Source organism: Hypanus sabinus, chromosome 19 (genome assembly GCF_030144855.1).
Source record: "Hypanus sabinus isolate sHypSab1 chromosome 19, sHypSab1.hap1, whole genome shotgun sequence".
In the NCBI taxonomy this organism is placed as follows: domain Eukaryota; kingdom Metazoa; phylum Chordata; class Chondrichthyes; order Myliobatiformes; family Dasyatidae; genus Hypanus; species Hypanus sabinus.
Genome location: NC_082724.1, coordinates 66,190,613 through 66,217,093, shown reverse-complemented (window position 1 = coordinate 66,217,093; position 26,481 = coordinate 66,190,613). Strand labels below are relative to the sequence as shown.

The 26,481-nt window shown below is 41.3% G+C and overlaps 1 protein-coding gene across 7 annotated transcripts in view; it reads left to right on the top strand.

Moving 5' to 3' along the window:
• The window catches only part of LOC132378004 (ubiquitin-like modifier-activating enzyme 1), a 416,994-nt gene that overhangs the window by 152,212 nt on the left and 238,301 nt on the right, over window positions 1-26,481 (top strand). For all 7 annotated transcript variants that reach the window (XM_059944584.1, XM_059944583.1, XM_059944586.1 and 4 more), the window contains one exon: window positions 7,431-7,505. In XM_059944584.1, coding sequence (XP_059800567.1) covers window positions 7,431-7,505 — 75 coding nt within the window. The remainder of the gene's footprint in view (window positions 1-7,430; window positions 7,506-26,481) is intronic.

Sequence of the window (26,481 nt, the reverse complement as noted above, 5' to 3'; positions counted from 1 at the left end):
GCCCTGGAAAAAAGTCTCTGACTATCCACACAATCAATGCCTCTTATTATCTTATAGACCTCTATCAGGTCACCTCTCATCCTCCATCACTCCAAGGAGAAAAGACCAAGGCCAAGTTCACTCAATCTATTCTCATAAGGCAAGATCCCCAATCCAGGCAATGTCCTTGTAAATCTCCTCTGCACTCTTTCTGTAGTTTTCACATCCTTCCTGTAGTGAGATGACCAGCACCGAGCTCAGTACTCCAAGTGGGGTCTGATCAGGGTCCTATATAGCTACAACATTACCTCTCGGCTCCTAAACTCAATCCCACAGTTGAAGAAGGCCATGCATCACATGCCTTCTTAACCACAGAGTCAACCTGCACAGCAGTTTTGAGTGCCCTATGGACTCGGATCCCAAGTTCAATATTCTGGATGGTGAGGGATGCCACCTTCTTGAGGCACTGTCATTTGAAAATCTTCTCGATGCTAGGGAGGCCTTTGTCCACGATTGAGCTGGCTGAGTCTACAGCCTCTGTAGCCTCTTTTGGTCTTGTACATTGGAGTCATCATACCAGGTAGTGATGCAGTGATGTACTTTCCATGTTACATCTGTAGAAACTTGCTGATGTCTTTGGTGACATACCAGATCTCCTCAGTCTCCTCAAACTCCTAATGAAGTGTAGCTGCTGCCGTGCCTTCTTCATGACCACATAAATATATTGGGCCCAGGATGGATTCTTTGAGATGTTGATGATCCTTCTTTAGACCCAGCAACAGTTCTCCCCACACCTCTGTGTGGTCTTCTTGTGAAATTAAAGTATCGTTGAGGTAAATGTATCTGTGCCAAGGTATAGTTGCAATCTCAACAGAATTGCAGCATGAATCCAGCTGAAATAGCTGAGAGTTTTCATTCGACTATTACTGGTGCCTGTAATGTATACATGCTGTTAAAATGCTCATTTTCTAATGAATGGGACTGCTAAATTAGCACCAGCTGGTGGGGCTTGCATGCCTGCTGTTAGAATCTGACCTGTTGCAGCATTGCTTTAGGGGCAGGACAAATAAAGGTTAATGCAAAATGTAGACAAAAGATTTTGTGTTGGCACGTGGGCTAACAGGGCCTGCTGTGGATAGATTGCAGATTCAAAAGCGGCATGTAATCTGAAAAAAAAAGTCTCTGTGGACCCCCTGCCTTGTCCCCGCCGGCCCCATATCCCAAAACAAAAACGTAATTGGTTTCTAACTTGTGAGAACAGACAGAGGTAGAGACAGAATTCTTGCAGTTTTGTTAAAAAAAAAAGCTCTTCTGTGTTGATATGGGTTTTGTTCTTTTAAAAAATGTAAATTGTGCAACAGATTTTTACTTTAATCCATAGCTGAAATAAAAGCTTACTTTTGAATCAGGCAAAGTTACATTTTTAAAGAGATTTGTTTTTAGCAAAGTTATGGCTTCATCGGACATTGTGCTTTCCAGTAACTCACAAATTGCAAACTGAGTCATTTGATGTCACTTGATAATAATTATTACTTTTACTCTTTATGTTGGCTGTGACAGCAGTGTACTGCAATACTTAAAATATACTATATATTACAATATATAAAATAAGTAGTGAGGTGGTGTTTATGGACCGTATAAAATTCTCATAGCAGAAAGGAAGAAACTGTTCCTGAAACACTAAGTACATGACTTCGGGCTCCTGAACTGACAGGATGCATTACAGCAACTCAAAATACTCGTTAGAATGCACCTTCCAAACCCAAGGCTCTACCAGCTAGAAGGGCAAGGGTATCAAACGCACGGAAGCAAACACCATCACCTAAAAGCCACACACATCATGACTTGGAAATATGTTGACGTTGCTTCACTGTCAGTGGTGTAGCAGTTAGCATAACACTTCATAGTGCCAGCAACCTGGGTTTAAATGTACGTTCTTCCCTAGACCACATAGGTTACCTCTGGGAGCTCTGATTTCCTTCCACTTTCCAAAGTTGCACAGGTTAGGGTTACTAAATTTGGGCACGCTATTTTGGCACCAGAAAAGTGGCAACACTCTTGGACTGTCCCCAACACATCCTCGAACCGTGTTAGTCATTGACACAAGTGACACATTTTTCATGTATGTTTTGATGTATCTGTGAGAAATAAGTATTTTTTTTAATCTAACAGTACCCAAATCTCAAGGACTACAGTAATTCAAGAAGGCAGCCTCCACTACCTTCTCAACGGCATTTAGTTTATGGCAATGAAGTGCTGGCTCAGCCTGCCAAGTCCACATCCCTTAATTGAGTATAAGATTTACCCTTACAATGGATGGATCTCAGTTAGGGTAGTAAAACCATGTATTTACTCAAGCCCAATTGCCCTGATTCTTGGAGGCAAGGGTGAACAAATTAAATTTTTTATTGGAATAGTTGTAACATAGAATCAAGCACGTTTACAGCACTACACTATGATGGCCCATACTGGCTCTTGAGTTGGTCAAGATTACTCATTCCCAGATCACTTTAGTGACTCCCTCTGTGCAGCACCTGTTCACCTGCAACCATGGTAGCCTTTGCACCAATCTGAATATCACAGCAACTTAAAAGTGATGAAGAAATCAGCAAAGAGGACCCCCATCATCCAATCCATGCTGTCTTCTCACTCCTGTCATCGGGAAGGAGGTACAGGAGCCTGAGGTCCCACTCCACCGATTCAGGAACAGTTATACCCCTCAACCATCAGGCTCCTGGACCAGCGTGAATAACTTCACTCATGGCAATACTGAACTGATTCCACAACTTGTGGACTCGCTTTCAGTGACTTTACAACTCATGTTTTCAGTATTTATTTACTATTTATTTATTATATTTCATTTGCATTGTTTGTTTTCTTGTGCACATTGGGTGTTTGTCAGTCATTGTTTTTTGTAGTTTTTTTATTAAGTCTATTGTACTTCTTTGTTCTATTGTGAATGCCCACAAGAAAATAAATCTCAGGTTTGTCTATGGTGACATGTACATACTTTGATAATAAATTTCCTTTGAACTTTGAGCATTCACTCTGTTTCTTTTCCACAGACTGTGTCTTCTGTTCATTTTTATCATCCCCTTTTCCCTTTGCTTCTCCACTGGAATGGCTTCTCTTTCCCCACCATCTTCAACTTCTCCGTCCTTTCAACACACTAACTAAATCTAATAGTTCTTCCCAGTGAGGCAACACTTCATCCGCAAGTGTATCGCGGTCATTTACTATATCCGGTGGTCCCAGTGCAGCCCCCTGTACATTGGTGAGGTTTGATGTAGATTGGGGGACCACTTTTTTGAGCCCCTTGATGCCATCAGCAACAGAAGGATTTCCTCATTGCTAGCCTTTCAAACCAATGGCATGAAAATCAATTTCTCTAACTTCTGATAATTTCTCCCCCTTCCCCTTTCTTTCTTTTTCTATTCCCATTCTGGTTCCCATCTTACCTCTTCTCCTCACCTGCCCATCACCTGCCTCCGTAGCCTGATGACACATTCTTACTGTTTTAGAAGCAGATTCTTCCCCTCTGCCGTCTTCATAAACCATGAACACTACCTCACGATTTAGCTCTTTTTTGTGCTACTTATTTATTTTCATTATTTTCAGCACTTCAAACTTTAATCACCTAGCAGCTTTTCATTTTATTCTCCCTCCCACACCCATCCTCCATCTCCTCTTCCCCCCCCCCCACCCCCGGCACCTTCTTATTCTTACTTCTGCACCCTTCCTTTCCAGTCCTGATGAAGGGACTCAGCCCAAAATACCTACTGTTTATTCATTTCCATTGACATTGTCTGACCTACTGAGTTCCTGCAGCATTTTGTGTGTGTTACTCTGGATTTCCAGTAATGCAGAATCTCTTGCATTTGATTGACTATTAGGAGCTTCTAGGATTCTGATGGAGTCTCTTAGTCTGGAGGTGGAGAATATGTTTCACTATCATTCATTAATATAAAATAAATCCAATTGTGTCTCTCTGGCTTAAGCAAGGCAAGTAACATAGAAACATTAAAGGGAAGTTAGGTGAAAATGTGGAGGAAAGGAAGTGAAACTCATGCAGATTAGGATTAGGTCAACAGAGTTAGTACCTAAACACCATCACCAACTAGTTGGACCAAATGGCCTGTTTCCCTGTTGTATTTTGAAAATAATTCTCCCTCATTATGTTGTTCTTGACCTAATTGCTTTGTGCTAAGTTAACAGCCAGAACTTATTCCACTGGACAGCCAGCTGAGATCTTAACTTATCAGTAGGGTTTGCCCAGAAGCATGTTCAGCCTGTAAACTCTTCCACATCATGCAGAGGAAAGAAACATATGGGAATACTTTGTGAAAGTTTGGCATCAGTCTATCGCACTGAGACTCACACTTTGAATGGATGCCTACTTGTCAAAACTATTTGAGTGGCAGCACAATGAATCCACGGAGGATCAAGATGCTATCACTACCTGTATATTGTTCATGGAGGGTATCAGGGTCTGAGAGCAGATGGAAGAGCCAGATGTAGCTTAGAGCTTTAATCATCTCTGCAGTTCTACTAAAATATATTCTGGGATACTCACAACACGTTACTGCTTCAAGAATGCAGGCTTTCAACATGCTTCAATATCATCCTTGTTTGGTGTTTGTTTAGCTGTCTTTTCACTACCTGTTCCACAGTATGTTGTGATTTTGTAACTATAATTAGTTGCTGCCTGAGCTGCTGAGTTCCTCCAGCATTTTGTTTGCATTGCCCAAGATTTCCAGCATCTGCAGAATCTCCTGTATCCAATTTACATGGGATATTTAATGTCAGTAACATTTGTAAAGTAGGAAAAGTTCAATTTCAAGTTTAATTTCATTCACCCAGTTACCTCTAAAGAAAACATTGTTCCTCCAGAGCTATGGTGCAAACCTCAGTACATATAGCCACACACAGCACACAAAGTGTAAAGTTATGACAGCACACACAGTCACAAAATAATATAAGTACTAAACCTTGAGTGTCATGGCATGGGGTGTTGTCCTGGAGCCATGTTTCTACAAGAACAAGCTCACGGTAGTTTCCGATCTTGCACTGTATTAGCCGGAGAGAAAAGTGTTCCAGCTTGTCTTGTGCTGAGTCAAGGCAATCCAGCTTGTCCACACCGGAGAGCAGCAGCACTGGGAGATTCAGCCTGCAGAGGCCAGCCTTCAACCCAGTAAGGATACCAATATGCTTGCCACACCTCCGTTCTCTCCCACACCATGGGTGAAGGGATGCCACAGCACGAGGGCCAGATCCATACAACTTGCAGCCATGCATCGATCTTAACAATGAACCAGACTTAGTTATCTTACAAAAGTGGTAACAAGTGGGTACATGGCAAATAACAATGTGGTCAAGACCAGAGAATCAGTTTTAAATTTATTGACTGAGGGATAAATAGCAGTTCAAATAGCAATGAAGAATTCCCTGATCTAACCAATTGGCATTGGATCACTCTGTCAAAGTCAAGTTTATTGTCATTTGCAGAGGCCCATGTATGATAACAAACTTGCTTGAAGAGGCTTCACAGGCACATAACGTCAGGTATGGAGCTTTCACATTAAATTAAAAATTAAATTTTACTTCTTTATGAAGTCTGGAATTAGTCTTTGAGGTCTGTGCTTTGTAGAAAGTTTGGGCCTTTCCTTGACAGCAAAGCTCCAAATTCTCCTATTGTTGTCCCTACATTTATGGGTAATATCCATCATAAACTGAGATTCAACAGGCTAGGTTCGTATCAGTTAGCACAAAGCTAATACAGCTCCAGGAGCTGGAGTTTGCAGTTGAAATCCGGTGTCCTCTGTGAGGGTCTACCCCGTGGGAAGCATGGGATCCCCCTAGATGTTCCAGTTCCCTCCCACACTCCCCAAAGATGTCCCAGGTAGGTTAATTGGTTGTTGTAAAGAGTATGTAGCCACAGAATTTATTTAAAATGAATCTCAGGGTTGTATGTGATGACATATAAATACTTTGATAATAAATTTGCTTTGAACTTTGAACTTTAAAATTGGGGTTAAATCAGAATTGTTGGGAGTTGCTGGGGAGGCACAGCTCAAAGGGCCAGAAGGGCCTACTCTGTGCTGTATTTCTAAAAAAAAACAAAATCAAAAACGAGTGACATAGTAGGATTTGCTTTACAGTGCCAACGATCATAGATCGGGGCTTGATTTCCCCCTTCTGTCTGTTTGTATCTTCTCCTGGAGACTGCATTGGGGTTACTCCAGATTCTCCAGTTTCCTCCCACATTCCAAAGGAGTATGGTTAGTGTTAGGGTTAGTATGTGTTGCATGCTATGTTGGCGCTGAAAGTGTGGCGACACTTGTTGACTGCCCTCACTGATTTCATTTGACACAAACAATACAATTCACTATGTGATTCAATGTATCAATGTCACGTGACAAATAAAGCAAATCTTTATAAAGCTAATATTGAAATAAGAAGCAACAATCACTCTACTGGAGGAACTCAGTGGATCAAGCAAAATCTGGAGCAGGAAAGAAATTGTAGATGTTTCGGATCAAAACGTCGACAGTTCCTTAGTCACCCCCCACCTAGATGCTGCTTGACATTCTGAGTTCCTCCAGAAATTGTTGTTCCAGATTCCAAAATCCACAGTCCCTTGCGTCTCCATTGAAATAAGGAGTTATCCAATCAGGACTTGAGAAGGAATACCTTCACCTTGAGATGTTATATCTTTGTAATTCACTACCCCAAGAGTGCTATTCTCACTCCCTGAGCATCTTCATACTTTGAATGTTAAGGGAATTGGGGAGTGTGAGGTTGGCACTAGAAAGTGATGTTGGCATAAAAGTTCACCCAAAACCCAATGGAACAGTGGAGAAGGCACAAGGACCTTAAAGGACTACTCTTGCTTTTATATATTCCATTCCTGTGACAACAGAGAAACATCCAATGAGTGGCATTTCTGTGGGTGAAAACATTTTTGTTAATGAGAGCGATCAGAGGAGAATGGCTGGAGTGGTTCAAGCTGACCGGAAGATGACGGTAACTTCGTGTTTAGGAGGTAGCTAAGTGGTCATTGAGTGTATTTTCCTCAATATAAAGATAGTAACTACTCAAAAATGTGTAAAGCTCTGTGGGAATTGCTATTTTAATGCAAGTTGTCTTGTTCATTACAGAGTTCAAATCCATTTCGGCCTCAAATTCCATTTATGTAGTGGCGTTGAGTTCTGACAAGTGATGGTCTATTCACTCTCACCTTAAAATGCTTCACATATGTAGAAAACCATAAATATCTTAGAAATTGTTTTTACTTTGGAGATTAAAATGATAAGATTTGTCAATGAGTCTAGTTATCAAAGATCGATTGCATTCTGTAGGCATGAAATTATACCTTCACACCAGAATAACTTCAATGAACTGAGCTTGTCTGAACAGGATTTCAACTGACAGTGGACTATATCTTGTTCTAGGTTACAACCTCGGGAGCTCTTTTCTGGTCAGGACCCAAGAGATGTCCCCATCCTCTGGAATTTGATCCCAGCAATGTAAGTGCTGTCTCTCACTTGGCTTGTGTGTGATAATCATTAGAATAAGGTGATAATGTAAGTAGTGCATAGTTGTTCTTTTGAACTGAATTTGAGTTTGAGATAATGAGGCATTTCATTGGATTTGGAAGTAAGGGGACTGTGAACAGTTGGAGTGATGTGGCCCATTGGTCAGGTGATCTTGCAAAAGTTATCAAAGCACAGAAACATGAGCTGGGAGTACCATATACAGGCCTCCCACAGGTCATGAACACCCAGCTTATGTACAGCCTGTACACATGATCAAGCATTTGAGATACTGACAAGCTGTGGGGCTACAGGCATCTTCTGCCACCTGGGAACTCAGTTCTTGGCTATAATTCTGACTTGCAAACTGTCCAGTTTACAAACAGTTCACAGAGATGGAGCCCTGTAATAACTTGGGAGGGCCTGTCATCAGTTAGACCATAAGACATAGCAGGAGAATTAGACTATTTAGCCCATCTGTTTACTCCACAATTCCCCTATGGCTAATTTATTATACCTCTCAACTCATTGTCCTGCCTTCTCCCTATAACCTTTGACACCCTAACTAACCAATAATGTATCAACTTCCACTTTAAATATACCCAGTGACATGGCCTCCACAGCCATTCATGGCAATGAATTCCACCAATTTACCACCCTCTGGCTAAAAAAGTTACTTCTCATCTCTGTTCTAAATGGACATACCTCTATTCTGAGGTGGTGCCCTCTAGTCCTGGACTCACCCAGAATAAATTGGATAGATACATGAATGGGAGAGGTCTGGAGGGTTATGGACTGGGTGCAGGTCAATGGGACTAGCAGAATAAAGTTTTGACACAGACTAGAAGGGCCGAATGGCCTGTTTTCTGTGCTGTAGAGTTCTGTGGTTCTTTTGGAAGCATCCTCTGCACATCCACACTGTCTAGGCCTATCAATATTCAATAGGTTTCAATGAAATCTTGCTCATTCTTCTAAACTCTAGTGAGTGCAAGCCCAGAACTATCAAACCCTCTTCCAACGTTAACCCTTTAATTCTTAGAATCATTCTCATGAACCTCTTCAAGACCCTCTCAAAAGCCTGCATATCTCTTCTGAGGTAAGGGGCCCAAAACTGCTCATAATACTCTTAAGTGCAGTCTGATGAATGCCTTATAAAGCCTCAACATTACATCCTTACTCTTATATTCTGGACCTCTCATAACGAATGCTAACAGTGCATATGCCTTCCTTACCACCAATTCAACCTTCAAGTTAACCTTCTGGGAATCCTGCACAAGGACTCCCAAATCCCTTTGCACCTTTGATTTTTGAATTTTAAAAAAAATCTATTCCTTTATTCCTTCCATCAAAGTGCATGGCCATACAATTCCCTTCATTATATTCCATCTGCCATTTCTATGCCCATTCTCCCAGTGTCAAAGTCATTCTGCAGACTCCCTGCTTACTCAAAACTACCCGCCCCTCCACCTATCTTTGTATCATCTGAAAACTTTGCTACAAAGCCATCAGTTCCATCATCCAAATCATTAACATATAATGTGAAAAGAAGCAGTCCCAAAGTCTATCTCTGTGGAACACCACTAGTCACAGTCACTGGCAGCCAACCAGAATAGGGCCCCTTTATTTCGACTCTGTCTCCTGCCAGTCAGCCAATCTTCTATCAATGCTGGCATCTTTCCTGTAGTACTGTAGGTTCTTGTTAAGCAGACTCGTGCGGCACCCTGTCGAAGGCTTTTAAAAATCCAAGAAAACAACATCCATGGACTCTCCTTTGTCTATCCTGCCTTTTATTTCCTCAAAGAATTCTAACAGATTTATCAGGCAAGAGTTCCCCTTAAGGAAAACATGCTGCCTTCGGCCTATTTTATCCTGTGCCTCCAAGTACCCTGAAACCTCATCCTTAATAATGGACTCCAACATGTTTCCAACATTATTATATTATAACAACATTATATATTATATACAACAATGTAACATTATATTTAATTGACTTTGACAGTATACACTTTTTTGTTGTTTATACGTCTTTTATACTATATGTTTGTTAAAACTTCTCTGATTTGTAATTTTTTCTTTGCTGGAAAATCAACAAAAAAAGATTGAAAATGAAAAATGATTATTGTACACATTGCCAAAAAATACAATAGAGTATTTTTACTCTAGCCACAAAGATTCTACATCTTCTGATCCTACATTGCCTCTTTCTAAGGATGCCAACAGAGCCATCTCTCTCATAACACCATAAGACATTGGAGCAAAATTATGCCATTCAGAAATGGTCCACAACAGGAGTTTCGTGGCCTAAGGGAGAAGGAGATGAGTTATTAACTTCAAACTTTCTGCATTATCACTCAAAGAATTGAGCTGTATGTGCATGTAATGAGAAAGTCTTGGACATCCAGGTGGTCCACAGCAGGGGTGATTGATTTATTCATGGCCTAAGGTGGAAGGAGATGAGTTATACTGCTCTCGTTCAACTTTGAGTGAAAATGCAGAAAGTTTGACATTAATAATTCATCTCCTTCTACCTTAGGCCATGAACTTATCAATCACCTCATGCTGTTGACCACTTCTGGAGGTCCAAGACACCGATACGGATCCAAGAAGGGATCCGTATGCTCCATGACTGCTAGACTACGTGTGTAAGTGTAGGGAAAATAAATGTGCTAGGTTTTCTAAAATTGAAACCGTCTATTTTAGGCCACGAACTTATCAATCACGCTCCTATGTATCCTTGGATGTTTAGCTCCCAACTATGACCTCCTTTCAGCTACAACTCAGTGATGCCCATAACATTATACCTACCAATCTCTGATTGTGCTACAACATCATCAATTATTGAACTCATCCTGTCCAATTTATTGGTGGTCAGCCAACACTACAGAAGCAAATAAACCTCTAACCAATAGTAACATTTGAATGGTTAGATTAGATTTATTAGTCATATGTACATCAAAATAAGCAGTATTGTTTCTGTTAGCAACCAGCACAGTCTAAGAATGGGCTGGGGGCAGTCCACAAGAGTCACCGTGGTTCCGATGCCAACATAGATGTCTACAAAGTTCAGCAGAACACCACACAACCATCATAAAAAATCAGGTACAGGAAGACCAAATCACTTTGTACCCTATCCACCCACCCCATTGGGGATCACCGGCCCACTTGCGTGGGGCCTGCCAATCAATGTCCTTGACCTCAAGAATCACCGATCTTCATCCTCAGCGCTTGCTGACTTGACCGCCATCCTTGAATATTGTTGAAGTCCAACATCTGGACCTACCAACTGATCTTGTCGTCTGGATCTGTTGACCAATTTCATGCCTCTGCATAGACCTTCAAACTGGGGACACACCAATTTTGGGGGAATGTTATCATCCCTCATCCTTGGGATATGGTCACCTAAGGGGAGATGATAATTCCTCATCCTTAGGACTCACTAGCCTGGGGAGGAGGGATCACAGCCCCTCATCCTTTGGATCTGCAGGTCTTGAGGATGTCACCATCTCTCATTGTTGGGACTTTGGGGAAGGTCATCACCCCTTACCTGTGGACCCGGCGACCTTAGGAAAGGTCATCATCTCTTATCCTGGGGATCTGGTGACCTTGAGGGAGGTCACCACCTCTCATCCTCAGGACTCGCTGGACTTAGTCCTGGACCTCTGGGATATTGTGCTGTTTGTCAGCAACATGCTATTCTTCAAAGTGGTTCTCATTACGTCTTCTTGGTGACTACAATGTCTACAATGTGGATGTCCTCCACTAACTGGAAAATGCTTGAAATTCATACAATATTTATATGAAATGACACTAAATGTTGTCTAACACCTGCATGACCATTGTGGGTCTATTAATATCAATGACATCAGGGATCAGGTAGGATCCCACTGAGATCACATGCACACTAAATGCTGGATGAAGTTAGCAGGTTCGGCAGCATCTATGGAAGGAGATGAGCATAGAACATAAGAATCACCAACCCTGGCAGTACACTGCTCATACCCACCATTCTCTGTGTGGAGAAAAAAATAACTAATTAACTACCTCTGACATCCTCCCTATACTTAAAAGTATGTCCTCTTATATTAGCTATTTCTGCTTTGGGAAAAAGTCTCTGGCTGTCCACTCTAAAAGTGCCTCTCATCATCTTGTGCAGCGCTCATACAAAATGTTGACTGTTCATTCATTTCTATAGATGCTGCCTGAACTGCTGAATTCCTCCAGATTTTGTGTGTGTTACTTTGGATTTCCAGCATTGGCAGAATCTGTTGCATCCCATTCACCATGGTTCCATGTGACCAAAGGCAGGGATATTACGCCATCTGAATGATTTGACCTCAGATGTTAAATGCTATGTTTTTTTCTCTCATCTGCGGGTTTGCACAATTCATGCAATTTACACTGAAAGGAAATCCTGAGCCTTGTGCTGAGGTTTTGTGAAGATATGTAATAATAGTCTCCTCCAAAACCACTACTTGTATTGGCAAAGAGGGGGGGGAGGGGAGAGCTTTTCAAGAGAGGAAAGTGGAGGGGGTTAATGCACCAAACGTAACATCTCTTCAATTTGCCCTCTGTCCATAGAGGGGTTGAGAGTTCTGCTGTTTGTGTAACTACGCCAACTCTCTGTGTAACTGGTCCTTTTAACTTGTTAATATTTTCAGCTGCAGGGAAGTGTAAGGCTTTCCAGGAAGCATGACTAATTGAAGCTGACTTTACCTGATTTCCTCCACATTGTTTCATTTACACTCCAACTTCCTGAACAGTTCCACGTACAATACTCAAGATTCATGATTGTTTATTATCATTCTTCAGTATGCAAGTGTGAAGGAGAAGAAAATAATTACTCTGGATCCAATGCAACACAAAAAAAACACAATAAGCATAAGGAACACAATAAAAATACATGCAAAAGCACAATAAATATAAATACAAAAACAATCCTATAAAACACAATGTATACGTAACTGAGTGTGGTTACTGATATATACTTATATATATAAAACTGAGTTATATATATATATATATATGATTAACTTACATGCATAAACACAAGAGACTCTACATATATTGGAAATCCAAATTAACATACACAGAATGCTGGAAGAACTCAGCAGGTCAGGTGCCTTCAATAGATAGGACAGGGTCTTATAAGTGGATGTAAGGCTTCTAGAATTACACAGTGTAGCCAGCTTGTTTGTGGGCAAACAAGATTGAACTTCTGCCTGAATCATGGTGAAGGGTTTTATATGGGCTGGATACAGAGGAAAAATAAGATGTGCTCTTTATTTTAGAAAGGATATACTGACGTTGGAGAGGATCCAGAGAAGATTCACAAGAATTATATCAGAAATGAAAGGGTTGCCGTATGAGGAACATTTGGCAGCTCTTGGACTGTATTCCCTGGAGTTCAGGAGAATTGAGGGGGGATTTCAAAGAAATATTCTGAATGTCAATAGGCCTGAGCAGATTAGATATGGCAAAGTTACTTCCCACTAACTTTTGCAGGCTTTTCTGTTCTTGGGCATTGGTATTTTCATACCTGGCAAAGGATGCTCAACTTGAAACATTACTGTTGTTTTCTTATTCCATAGATTCTGCCTGATTTGCTGGGTTTTTTTAACAGCACTCCCTGCTTTTATTTCAGATCTCCAGTATCCACAGTGTTTTGATTTTTGAGTCAGTTTTTGTTTATATAGAGGTTAGATTACTGATGGAAGATACAGAGGCTTGGACGATAGATAAAGTGGGGTTGGTTTAGGTCTGGTTGATTTACTTCATGGAAGGAGATTTGCTATCAGGGCCATAGAATTATATAGCAAGGAAGTGGGCCCTTTGTTGCAATTCACCCATTGGTCCTATTTGCCTGCATTTGGCCCAGGTCCCTCCCTATCTGTCAACCTATCCAAATACCTCTTAAATGTTGTAATTGTACCCACCCCTACCAATTCCTCTGGAAGCTTGCTTCACATACCAAGCATCCTCTGTGTGAATAACTTCCTCCTGAGAACCTTGTTGTAGTTTTCCCTTCTCACCTATACACTTCAGTTTTAGATTCCCTTACACTTGGCAAAAGATCGAGACCATCCACAAAATTTTGAAGGAACTCAGCAGGTCAGGCAGCATCTATGAAAGTGTTTCAGGCCAAGACACTTCATCAGGACTGGAAAGGACTTCCTTCTCCAGCCCTTCACCTTTCTCACTCACCTGGCTTCACCTATCACTTGCTAACTAGTCCTCCTTCCACTTCCCCCTCTTTTTATTCTGGTGTCTTGAGTTCCTCCAGCATTTTGTGTGTGTTGTTCAAGCTTTCCAGCATCTGCAGAATCTCTTCCTATTTACACCCCTAATAATTTTATAAACCTCTATAATGTCCTAATTCCTGTATTCAATGCCCTGTCCAAAGAAGACAAACATGTCTACATCTTCCTGAACCAATATTGTAAGCCATTCAGTTGAAGGGCCACTTTGTTAATGGTCTGGTGAGGAACATATGCATCTTGTGAAGAAATGGAAAAAAAAAACAGATCTGTGAGCACATTATTTAGATCTACTTAAACAGAAGTGAAATCATTTTGCGCAGACCTCACACTAAATGTTATTAAACAAACCACAAACACAACCTTAAATGCGGCATAACCTCCTAAGGCAGTTTACAGAGATGATGCTACCATTCAGTGGAGTGCCAAAACAGGGGACAAGCGGCATCTGATAAGTTGAATGTAATGGCAGAAAACCCATTTATTTATTTTGAGATACAGTATGGAAGGGGCCATTCTGGCCTAATGAGTTGAGTGGCCCAGAAACCCACCAATTTTACCCTAGCCTAATCACAGGACAATTTACAATGACCAATTAACCTGCTAACCAGTACGCCTTTGGACTGTGGGAGGAAAACAGAGCACCCACAGAAAACCCACATGTTCCACAGGGTGAACATTCAGAGATTCCTTCAAGAGCATGCCAGAATTGAACTCCAAACTCTGATGCCCCAAGCTGTAATAGTGTCACCCCAATTGCTATGCTATTATGGTGCTGAAATGCCAGGTACCCACTTATGAGTGTGTGGAAGATTAATGTGTCTGAACCTCTCTGTGTAGCAACCTGGTTTATATGCTAATTAACTACAAAATCTGCCCATGTGAGCTTCATCCAGGTTCTCCAGTTTCCTCCCTCATGTCTAAAGATGTACAGTCAGAGTTTGTTGTGGGCATGCTATGTTGGTGCTGGAAATGACTGCCCAAGCACAATTAGCAAAGGGAGCTCTGTTAGTCATTGATGCAAAACAACAAATTTCATTGCATGTTTCAATATTTTGATGTCCATGTGATAAATAAAGTTAATCTTATAAAAAGCTTAGCAGTGGCTGAGGGCACATCACTTTCTGTGGTTGTGTTTCAGAATCAAGTTTAATATCACTGGCATATGCCATGAAATCTGTTGTTTTGCAGCAGTAGTACACTGGAATACATAATAATTTAAGAATTATAATTTACAGTAAGAAATGTATTTAAAAACATTTAATTAAAAAGACAGCTAAAAAAATACAGAGGTAGACTTCATGGGTTCACTGGCCATTCAGAAATCTGGGATGGAGGGGAGGAAGCTGTTCCTGAAATGTTGAGTGTGTTTCATCGGACTCCTGTACCACCTTCTTGATGTTAGCAATGAGAAAAGGGCACGTCCTGGGTGATGAATGCTTAGTTTTTGAGGCATCTGCTTTTGAGGATGTCCTCGATGCTGGGGAGGCTAGTGCCCATGATGGAGATGACTGAGTTTACAACTTTCTGCAGCTTTTACCAGGGTAATTAGGAGGGTATGTAAACTTAAACCAGGTGCCCTGTCAACCACTAACAAATATCATCCAGATGTTAAATGCAAATGCTTAATAGGAATTGATTAGTGTATATGTCATAACAGAGTATATCATGACATACAGGACTGAAAGTGCTATATTTAAGTGCACATACTATATAGAATAAGGTGGATGAACTCATGGCGTGATAAGAGATTGGTCCATATGACATTGTGGGCATCACTGAGTCGTGGCTGAAAGAAGGTCATAGTTAACATCAAAGGATATTCCTTGTATCTAAAAGACAGACAGGAAGGCACAGGTGCTGATGCGCCTCTGTTGGCAAGAGATGTAATTACATCTTTAGAAAGGTGACAAAAGATCAGAGAATGTTGAATTTTTGTGGGTGGAGTTAAGAAACTGCAAGTGTAAAATAACCAATATGGAAATCTTATATAGGCTTTTAAATAGTGGCCAAGATGTGAGGTTTGTTGAAATTGCAAAGGGAGCTGGAAAGGACATGCAATAAGGGTCATGTCACAATTGTAATGTGGGCTTCAATATGCAAAGGGATTGGGAAAATCAGGTTGATGTCAGATTTCAAGAGAGGAAATTTGTTCAATGCCTACAAGATGGCTTTTTAGAGCAGTTTGTGCTTCAGCCTGCTCGGGGAAAGGCCATTTTAGACTGGGTGTTGTGTAATAACCCAGATCTTATTAGAGAGCTTAATAGAGGAGGCAGTGATCATAATATGATTAAATTGATTCTGCAATTTGAGAGCGAAAAGCATTAATCTAATGTATCAGTATCACGATGGAATAAAGGGAGTTACAGAGGCATGAGAGAGGGGCTTGCCCAGGTGGATTGGAGGAGAATACTGGCAAGGATGATGGCAGAGCAGGGATGACTGAAGTTTCACGAGGTTCACGAGGTGAATGGTTCACAAGGTGCGGGATAGTTATGTCCTACAGAGGAAGAAGTTCTCAACTGGCAGGGTTAGGGCACTGTAGTTGACAAAGGAAGTTAAGGACTGCATAAAAGCCAAGGAAAGGACATATAAGGTAGCAAAACTGAGTGGGAAGTTTTTAAAACACAACAAAGACAGCTAAAGAAGCCATAAAAAGGGAAAAGATGAAATATGGAGCAAACTAGCCAATAATATAAAGCTGGTTGCCAAAAGCTTTTTTTATATAAAGAGAAAAGCAGGGGTGAGAATTAATACTGAACCACTGGAAAATGATGCTAGTGACATAGTAATGGGGACAAAGAAATGGAAGATGAACTTATTAAATACTTAGCATCAGTCTTCACTGTGGAAGACACTAGCAGTATGTCAGAGGTCTGTGGGTGTCAGAGAGCAGGAGTGAGTGCCAATGCTATTATAAAGGAAAAATTGCTCAGCAGACTGAAAGGTCTAAAGGTGCATAAGTCACCTGGACCAGATAGACTACACCCCAGAGTTTTGAAAGAGACTACTAAAGAGATAACAGAAGCATTGGTCATGATCTTTCAAGAATCAATTGAGTCTGGCTTGCTTTCAGAGGACTAGAAGATTGGAAATGTTACTGCACTCTTTAAGAAGGGGAGAAGGCAAAAGAAAGGAAATTATAGGCCAGATAGCTTAACCTCAATGTTTGGGAAAATGATAGAGTCCGTTATTCAGGATGAGGTTTCAGGGTACATGGAGACTAGTGACAGAATAAGTCAAAGTCCGCATGATTTCAGTGAAGGGAAATCTTGCCTGACAAGTCTGTTAGAGTTCTTTGAAGAAAGAAATTAGGAGAGCCAGAAGGGGCCATGAGAAGACCTCGGTGGACAGGATTAAGGAAAACCCCAAGGTATTCTACAAGTATGTGAAGAGCAAGAAGATAAGAAGTGAGAGAGTAGGACCAATCAAGTGTGACAGTGGCAAAGTGGGTATGGAACCAGAGGAGATAGCAGAGGTACTTAATGACTACTTTGCTTCAGTATTCACTACAGAAAAGGATCATGGTGATTGTAGGGATGACTTACAGCAGACTGAAAAGCTTGAATATGTAAATGTTAATTACGGAAGAGGATGTGCTAGAGCTTTTGGAAAGAATCAAATTCGGTAAGTCACCGGGACCAAATGGGATGTACCCCAGGCTACCGTAGGAGGCAAGGGAGGAGATTGCTGAGCCTCTGGCAATGATCTTTGCATCATCAATGGGGATGGGAGAGGTTCCAGAGGATTGGAGGGTTGCAGATATTGTTCCATTATTTAAGAAAGGGAGTAAAGATAGCCCAGGAAATTATAGACCAGTGAGTCTTACTTCAGTGATTGGTAAATTGATGGAGCAGATCCTGAGAGGTAGGATTTATGAACATTTGGAGAGTATAATATGATTAGGAATAGTTAGCATGGCTTTGTCAAGGGCAGGTCACACCTTATGAGCCTGATTGAATTTTTTTGAGGATGTGACTAAACACATTGATGAAGGTAGAGCAGATGATGTAGTGTATATGGATTTCCACAAGGCATTTGACAAGATACCCATGAAAGGCTTATTAAGAAAGCAAGGAGGCATGGAACCCAAGGGGACATTCCTTTGTGGATCCAGAACTAATTTGCCCACAGAAGGCAGAGTAGTTGCAGACAGGTCATATTCTGCATGGAGGTGGGTGACCAGTGGTGTGCCTCAGGGATCTATTCTGGGGCCCCTACTCCTCATGATTTTTATAAATGACCTGGAAGAGGAAGTACAGGGATGGGTTAGTAAAACTGCTGATTACACAAAGTTTGGGGGTGTTGTGGATAGTGTGTGGGGCTGTCAGGGGTTACAGTGGGACATTGATAGGATGCAAAACTGGGCTGAGAAGTGGCAGATGGAGTTCAACCCAGATAAGTGTGAGGTGTTTCATTTTGGTACATCAAATATGATGGCAGAATATAGTATTAATGGTAAGACTCTTGGCAGTGTGGAGGATCAGAGGAATCTTGAGGTTTGAGTCCAAAGGTGCTGTGCAGGTTGATTCTGTGGTTAAGAAGGCATAAGGTGCATTGGCCTTCATCAATCATGGGATTGAGTTTATGAGCCGAGAGGAAATGTTGCAGCTATATAGGACCCTGGTCAGACCCCACTTGAGGTACTGGGTTCGGTTCTGGTGCCTCACTATAGGAAGGATGTAGAAACCATAGAAAGGGTGCAGAGGAGATTTACAAGGATGTTACCTGGATATGGGGAGCATGTCTTATGAGAATAGGTTGAGTGAACTCGGCCTTTTTTCCTTGGAGCGATGGAGGATAAGAGGTGACCTGATAGAGGTGTATAAAATGATGAGAGGTATTGTTTGTGTGGATAATCAGAGGCTTTTTCCCAGGGCTGAAATGGCTAGCACGAGAGGGCACAGTTTTAATATGCTTGGAAGTAGGTACAGAGGAGATGTCAGGGGTAAGTTTTTTACACAGGGAGTGGTGAGTACGTGGAATGGGCTGCCGGTGACGGTGGTGGAGGTGGATACGATAGGGTCTTTTAAAAGACTTCTGGACAGGTACATGAAGCTTAGAAAAATAGAGGGCTGTGGGTAACCCAAGGTAATTTCTCAGGTAAGGACAATGCTCGCCACAGCTTTGTGGGCCGAAGTGCCTGTATTGTCTTGTAGGTTTTCTGTGCTTCTAAGTAAAAAGCAGGGTGGACAAAAGAGAGGAAGTCGATGTCAATTACTTGGATTTTCAAAATACATTTGTTAAGGTGCCACACGTGAAGCTGCTTAACAAGATAAAATCCCATGGCATTACTGAAAGATACTGGCATGGATAGAGGAATGGCTGACAGGCAGGAGGCAGCGAGTGGGAATAAGCAGTTCTTTTTCTGGTTGGCTGCCAGTGACTAGTGGTGTTCCTCGGGGGTCAGTTTTGGGACCATTACTTTTCACATTGTTTACCATTGATTTAGATAATGGAATTGATGGTTTTGTAGCAAAGTTTGCAGATGATATGAAGGTAGATGGAGGGGATGGTAGGTAGTGTTGACGAAGGAATGCAATTGCAAAAGGACATAGACAAATTGGAAGAATGGATAAAAAACTGGTAGATGGAATACAGAGTTGGGAAATGTATGATAATGTGTTTTTGTAAAAGGAACAAAAATGGAGAGAAAATTCAAACATCAGAGGTGCAAAGGGACTTGGGTGTCCTCGAGCAAGACTCCCAGAAGGTTAATTTACAGGTTGAGGCTGTGGTAAAGAAGGCAAATGCAATGTTGGCATTTACTTCAAGCTGAATAGAATATAAAAACAAGGAGATAATGCTGAGGCTTTATACGGCACTAGTTGGCCGCACTTGGACTATTTTCAACAGTTTTGAGCCCCTAACTTAGAAGGGATGTGTCATCACTGAAGACAGTCCAGAGGAGATTCATGAGAATGATTCCAGGAGTGAAAGAGTTAACGTGTGAGGAGCATTTGGCAGCTTTGGGTCTGTACTCACTGGAATTTAGAAGAATGCGGGAGGGAGCTCATTGAAACCTATGGAATGTTGAAAGGGCAAAATAAGCTGGCTGTTGAGAGGATGTTTCCTCTGGTGGGGATGTCAGAACTAGCTTCAAAATTGAGGGGCGATGCTTTAGAACAGAGGTAAGAAGGAATTTTTTTAGCCAGGGAATAGTAAATCTGTGGAATGCTCTGCCACACGTAGCTGTGGAGGCCAAGACCATGGGTATATTTGAAGAGGAAGTTGATAGTTTCCTGATTGGTCAGGGCATCAAACATTATGGTGAAAAAGCAGGTGTATGGGTTTGAGTGGGATCTGGGATCTGGGATCAGCCTTGATGGAATGACAGAAGAGACTCGATGAGCTGAATGGCTTTATTCTACTCCTATGTCTTATGGTCATGGGTATATAGTGTTACACAAATCCTATAGTGTTACACAAAAGATACTGGCATGGATAGAGGAAAAGCTGACAGGCAGGAGGCAGTGAGTTGGAATAAAAGGGTCTTTTCTGGTTGCCTGCCAGTGATTAGTGGTGTTCCTCTGGGGTCAGTATTGGGACCGTTACTTTTCACATTGTTTGACAATGATTTGGATAATGGAATTGATGGCTTTGTGGCAAAGTTTGAGGATGATACGAAGATAGGTGGAGAGGTAGGTATTGCTGAGGAAGCAATGTGATTGCAGCAAGACTTAGACAAATTGGAAGAATGGGCAAAAAAATTGTCAGATGGAATACGTGTTGGACAAGGAATGATAATGCATTTTGGTAAAAGGGATGATAATGCAAATGATTATCTAAATGGGGAGAAGGTTCAAAAATCAGAGGTGCAGAGGGTCTTGGGGATCCTCGTGCAAGACTCCCAGAAGGTTAATCTACAGGTTGAGTCTGTGGTAAAGAAGGCAAATGCATTTATTTCAAAGGGAATAGAATATGAAAGCAGGAGATAATGCTGAGCCTTTATAAGACACTAGTCACACTGCACTTGGAGTATTGTCAACAGCTTTGGCCCCATATCTCAGCAAGGATGTGTTGTCATTGGAAAAAGTCCAGAGGAGGTTCACGAGGATGATTCAGAGAACAAAGGAGTTAATCTGTGAGGAGCGTTTGGACGCGTTGGGCCTGTACTCATTGGAACTTAGAAGAGTATGGGGATTAAAAGAATTGAAACCTACCGAATATTGAAACTACAAATGTTTGTAGATAGCTTGGATGTGGAGAAGAGGTTTCCTATGCTGGGGGTTTCCAGAACTAGAGGGCACAGCCTCAAAACTGAGGGGCAACCTTTTGGAACAGAAGTAAGGAGGAATTTTTTTAGCTAGAGAGTAGTGAATCTGTGGAATTCTCTGCCATAGACTGCAGTGGAGGCCAAGTGCATGGGCATATTTAAGGTAGAAATTGATTATTTCCTGATCCGTCTGAACATCAAAGGATATGGCGAGAAGGCGGGTGTATGGAATTAAGTGGGATAGGGATCAGCCATGATAGAATGGCGGCACATGCTCATTGGGCTGAATGACCTAATTCTGCTCCTGTGTCTTATAGTCTTCTGAGTGGGTGTACAGGGGTACCTAATAAAGTGACCACTGAGTGTATGTCAGTGACATACATTGTTGTAATGCTGATGAAGGGCCAGTTGAATGGGCACAAATCAAGTGGACTGAATTTTTATATTTATGTATAGGTATATATCGACATTCTTGTTCAAATTTGTACTCTTGTCAGATCAATTCTAGTGTACATCCTGGAACAGTTGTTACAGTCTTGATGGGAATCTAGTTTTATTTCAAAATCAAAACACTCCTTTTCTTAAAAAAAGGAGTGAGTCACTGCCCAGAGTGCATCTGTCAGTAGAGTCATGCATTGTGCCTGTTTGTACACGTTTGAGATTCCTAGCAGTTATTTTATAGTCTTGACATTAACTTTAGTTGTTCAGCCAAGTCATGGATATTTTGGGCAAGTGATAGTGATGCAGATATAAACAAAATAGATTTTGCAGTTGCTGCAGATGCTGGAAATCCAGAACAACACACACAAAATGCTGGAGGAACTCGGCGGGTCAGACACAATTGATGGAAAAGAGTTAACACTCAATGTTTCAGGGCGAGGCCCTTTTTCAGGACTGGAAAGGCAGGGGATTGAAGCTAGAAAAAGAAGCTGGGGGGAGGGGAAGGAGGACAAGCTAGAAGGCGATAGATGAAACCAGGTGAGGGCAAAGATGGAGGAGAGGGATAAACTGAGAAGTATTTGTGCTAATATGGAAGTGTTTAATTATTGATCCCTCATTTTTTTCTTTCCTTCTCTCCTTCCCTTTCCTTCTCTCCCTCCTTCCCTTTCCTTCTCTCTCCCTCCCTTCTCTCTCCCTCCCTTTCCTTCCCTCTCCCCTCCCTCCCCTTTACTACCCTCCCCCCTTTCCTCCCCTCTCTCTCCCCTTTCTCTTCCCCTCTCTCTCCCCCTGTCTCCCCCTCTCCCCCTCTTTCCCCCTCTCCCTCTTTCAATCCCCCTCTTCTCCCCCCTCTATCCCCTCCTTCTCTCTCTCACCCCCTTTCTCCCTCTTGCTCTCTCTCTCTCTCACACACCCTCTCCATTTCTTTGTTTCCAACACTATTAAATTCACTGCATTATCATGACATAGTTAAAATTTAATGGTGTTCTTTTACTAATCACTGTTTGGTTGATTAGTTGGCTGCTATGAAGCCATTCATATGGTGCTATTCCTGCAGCAGAGTTGGCGATCAGGATTTTGGAAAGTGGTACCACGGCTAATTAAATCCACTCTTCACAAGGAGTGAAGGAGCCTTTTCAATTTCTGATTAATCTCATCACTCTCTTCAGACACCTGCTTAATGAAATGTGCTGAGGTGATAAACCACAAGCCTACTCATTCTGAAAAATAATACAGCCCTTTCACAAAGCTGGGCCAAACAGATGTTGATGTAAAAGCAGGTGATAGCATAGAGACAGGCCAGAGGACAGGGATTGTGGCTTGAGTTGAAAACTATTCAATTGCATTATCAAAATGGTTTTTATAGGCATGACTTTGAATTAAAATATATTGGACTTCAAAAGTGATGTGGAGTGATTTTATTCAAATAATCCAGGCTTTCAGTATCAGATTTCCAAGTTAGAAATCTGTGACCACTAAAACAGTTTTCAAGTTTAATTAACTGGAACTGTTTTGGAAACTGTATGAACAACAAGGATGATTACAGTGAAAAGGGGATGATGAAATAAAGTGCACTCTTATTCATTGCCATTGTGATGTTTCACAGAGTTTTAATCTTGTGGAAATGCCCCTATTCAGTGTGCACAACAATAGGATCGGAAATGTACAAAGAATATAACGCAGTGCCAGTTTTAACAGGATGGATACTGGCCTCATGTACAATTTGCAGCTGAAATGGAACAAAATGATGTGACACTACAAATCTGAAGAATGCTAGTAAATAGAAAATGAGGCAGCAGGTCAGCAAGAAAATTTTGTTTTACCCATCATGTTGGGATGTAGAATTTAACTTCTAGGAACCTAAAATATATAACTTCCAAAAGGGAAGTTAATATGTTACTGGATCAGTACTTGAGCGCTCTCCACCGTGCATCTATAAAACTTTGTAAGTGTCTGTGGTGACATAACCAAATCTCCTCAAACCCCTAATGAAGTTGAGTAATTGCCGTTTTGAATGTGTTGGACCCAGATCAGATCCTACAATATGTTGCCAGCCAGGAACTTGAAGGGTCGAACCCTTTGCACTACAATGAGAATTAGTGTGTGTTTTCCCAACTTCCCCTTCTTAAAGCCCACAATCAATTTTGGCATCTTGCTGAGATCAAGTGTGAGGTTGTTATTATGATACCACTCACCAGCTGATCTGTCTCAGTCTTGCATGCCTTCAAGTCACCATCTGAGATTCTACCAACAACAGTGGTGTCATCAGAAAATTTATAGATGGTATTTCAACTGCGTGTAGCCGCACAGTCATGAGTGAAGAGAGAGTAGAGCAGTTGGCTAAGCATGCATCCTTGAGGGGTACCTCTGTTGATTGTCAGCAAGAAGGAGTTGCTATTACTGATCCACACTAAGTGTGGTCTCCCAATAAAGTCTGAACTGGGGACAGTGGCATATTAGAAGCTTTGGTAAAAGTATCAAGGAAGTAGTAGTAATAAGCTACCAACATAAAAAAAAGTACAGTACCAGTGTGTATCCAAACAGTGTAAACATGTATGGTAATTGATTATGTGAGCCTTCATGATGTAAAGTTAATGAATTGAATTGATTTCATTTCTTACATCCTTCATATATGTGAGGAGTAAAAATCTTTACGTTACTGCTCCATCTAAATGTGTAATGTGCAATGATAGTAATTTATGATAATTTATAATAAATAGTCAATGTAATATAGTGTACACTCAAATCAGCATGAGTTCATCAATCTGATAGCCTGATGGAAGAGGATCTCCCAGAGTCTGTTGGTCCTGGCTTTTATGCTGCGGTACCGCTTCCCAGATGGTAGCAGCCGGAATAGATTGTGGTTGGGTGACTTGGGTCTCCAATGATCCTACACACCTGTCCTTGTAAATGTCCTGAAGTTAAATCTGTAATGGAGGATTCTGGGTTGTTCAAGAGATACTGTTATCACAGAAACTTCTTTCATAACTAAATTGCGTCAAGAGAATGTAAGTCCTGTGTAAGAGATAGCATATGTGAGTACAGCTGCTTACCGAATTTACTATTGTGGAGCTACCCATATTGATAGAGATTAATGTAGACTAGTTGTGGATGTCGCTATGTGTTGTCTTACAACAGAATGCTAGACAGTTATTATTTTAATATTCTTGACTAATACATTTTACTATCCCTGCAGAACATCACTAGTCACAGAGTTCCACATAGAATTCATCCTACTGACCACTGCCTTTCCTTCCACAGCCAAGCCAATTCTGAATCCAAACAGCCAAGTCAGTAGTTTTATTGGTATCGGAATTCCTTGGAATGGCACCTCCCATTATCATTTGTATTTCTGTTCTGTTTTCTTGTAAATTTCAAGTGATCCCTCCCTCTGTCTATGCTTGCTGCAGCTTGCCCAGTGTCAAGAGAAACAGATGAACTTTGTTAGACTCGGCACTATTCTCACAATAGCTAAAGTTCTATCGGCTTTACCACACCGAAGTTTTACTTTCCAGTTAAATATGCATTGTTTACTTAGTAAAGTGATGCTTAACAAACTCGTTAATTGTGAAACATTGTGTTAGTAGCCACTTTATTAGGTACGTCCTGTTCATTGTCTTCCGCTGCTTAACCCATCCACTTCAGTTCAACATGTTGTGTATTCAGAGATGCTCTTCTACACAGCACTGTTGTAATGCGTATAAAAGTAGTTTAAGTTACCATCACCTTCCTGTCAGTTTGAATCAGGCTATATCCACACTACACCAGATAAATCCGTAACCGAAGCTTTTTCTCTTCGTTTTTACTCTCCGTCCACACTAAAATGGTGTTTTCGTCCCCCGAAACCGGAGCTTTTCAGAAACACTCTCCAAACTGTGTAATTTTGAAAACGCCGGATTGGCCGGAGCAGCGTGGACAGGATAACCGGAGAAATCTGAAAATGCTGTCAGACGGCAGTGCGCCATTTCATTGTTTTCCTGAACATAACCTAACAATTTCAGAACAGACGGCAATGAGACTGAAGCCAGAAGAGTTAGAAATGTACTCATCAAATACTTTGACCCATAACTTACTGAATAAATAAGTATACTCACTTTGCCCTGTTTTCTGTCCTTGCTCGTATGAAGGTGGTTTACCTATTTATGTAAGTACTTCTCTGACAATAGATGTGTAACAACCTAATGTAACATTGTATGGAAATACAAGATAACACTGATGCAGACATGTTTTACACATTTAACAAGGTGCTTTATTAATGCAATAGAGTTAGTCAGTTTTTCAATGTTCGTCGTCAGCCAGTTCATACTGTCTGTGAACTCCCTGTTGGTTGCCTCCATACGCTCCAGTATTTGTTTTTTTTTCCACTTTTAAGCCCTCCTGCACGAGAGCCAGCAGCTGCCCATTGTTTAAGTTTTTCTAGTCTGTAACTGCACAAACAGGCACTTACACGGTGAGATTCGACACCAAACATGTCGCTTGTTTTTGGTAGATGTGTCCTGCGCATGTGCAATAGAGGAGATTCGCCAAAATCTCCGTTTCAATGTGGACAGAAATATTTTTTAAAACGCAGAGTGTGGACGCCTATCATTTTTGCGCGAAACCGGCGTTTTCAAAATTGTCCAGTCTAGTGTGGATGTAACCTCAGTCTGGCCACTCTCCTCTGACCTTTCTCATTAACAAGGCATTTTCACCAACATAGCTGCCACTCACTGGGTATTTTTTGTTTTTTGCACCATTCTCTGTAAATTCTAAAGACTCTGTGCATGAAGACCCTGGGAGATGAGCAGTTTCTGAGATACTCAAACCAATCCATCTGGCACCAACAATCATTCCATGGTGAAAGTCACTTAGATCATATTCCTTCTCCATTCTGATGTTTGGTTTGAACAACTGAACCTTCTGACCATGTCTGCATGTTTGTATGCATTGAATCGCTGCCATGTGATTGTTGCTTAAATATTTGCATTAATGAGCAAATTACAGGTGTACCTAATAAAGTGGCCACTGAGGGTACCATCAAGATTTAGGAGATCAGCAGGATGAACTTGCTGGCTTTTGGAGG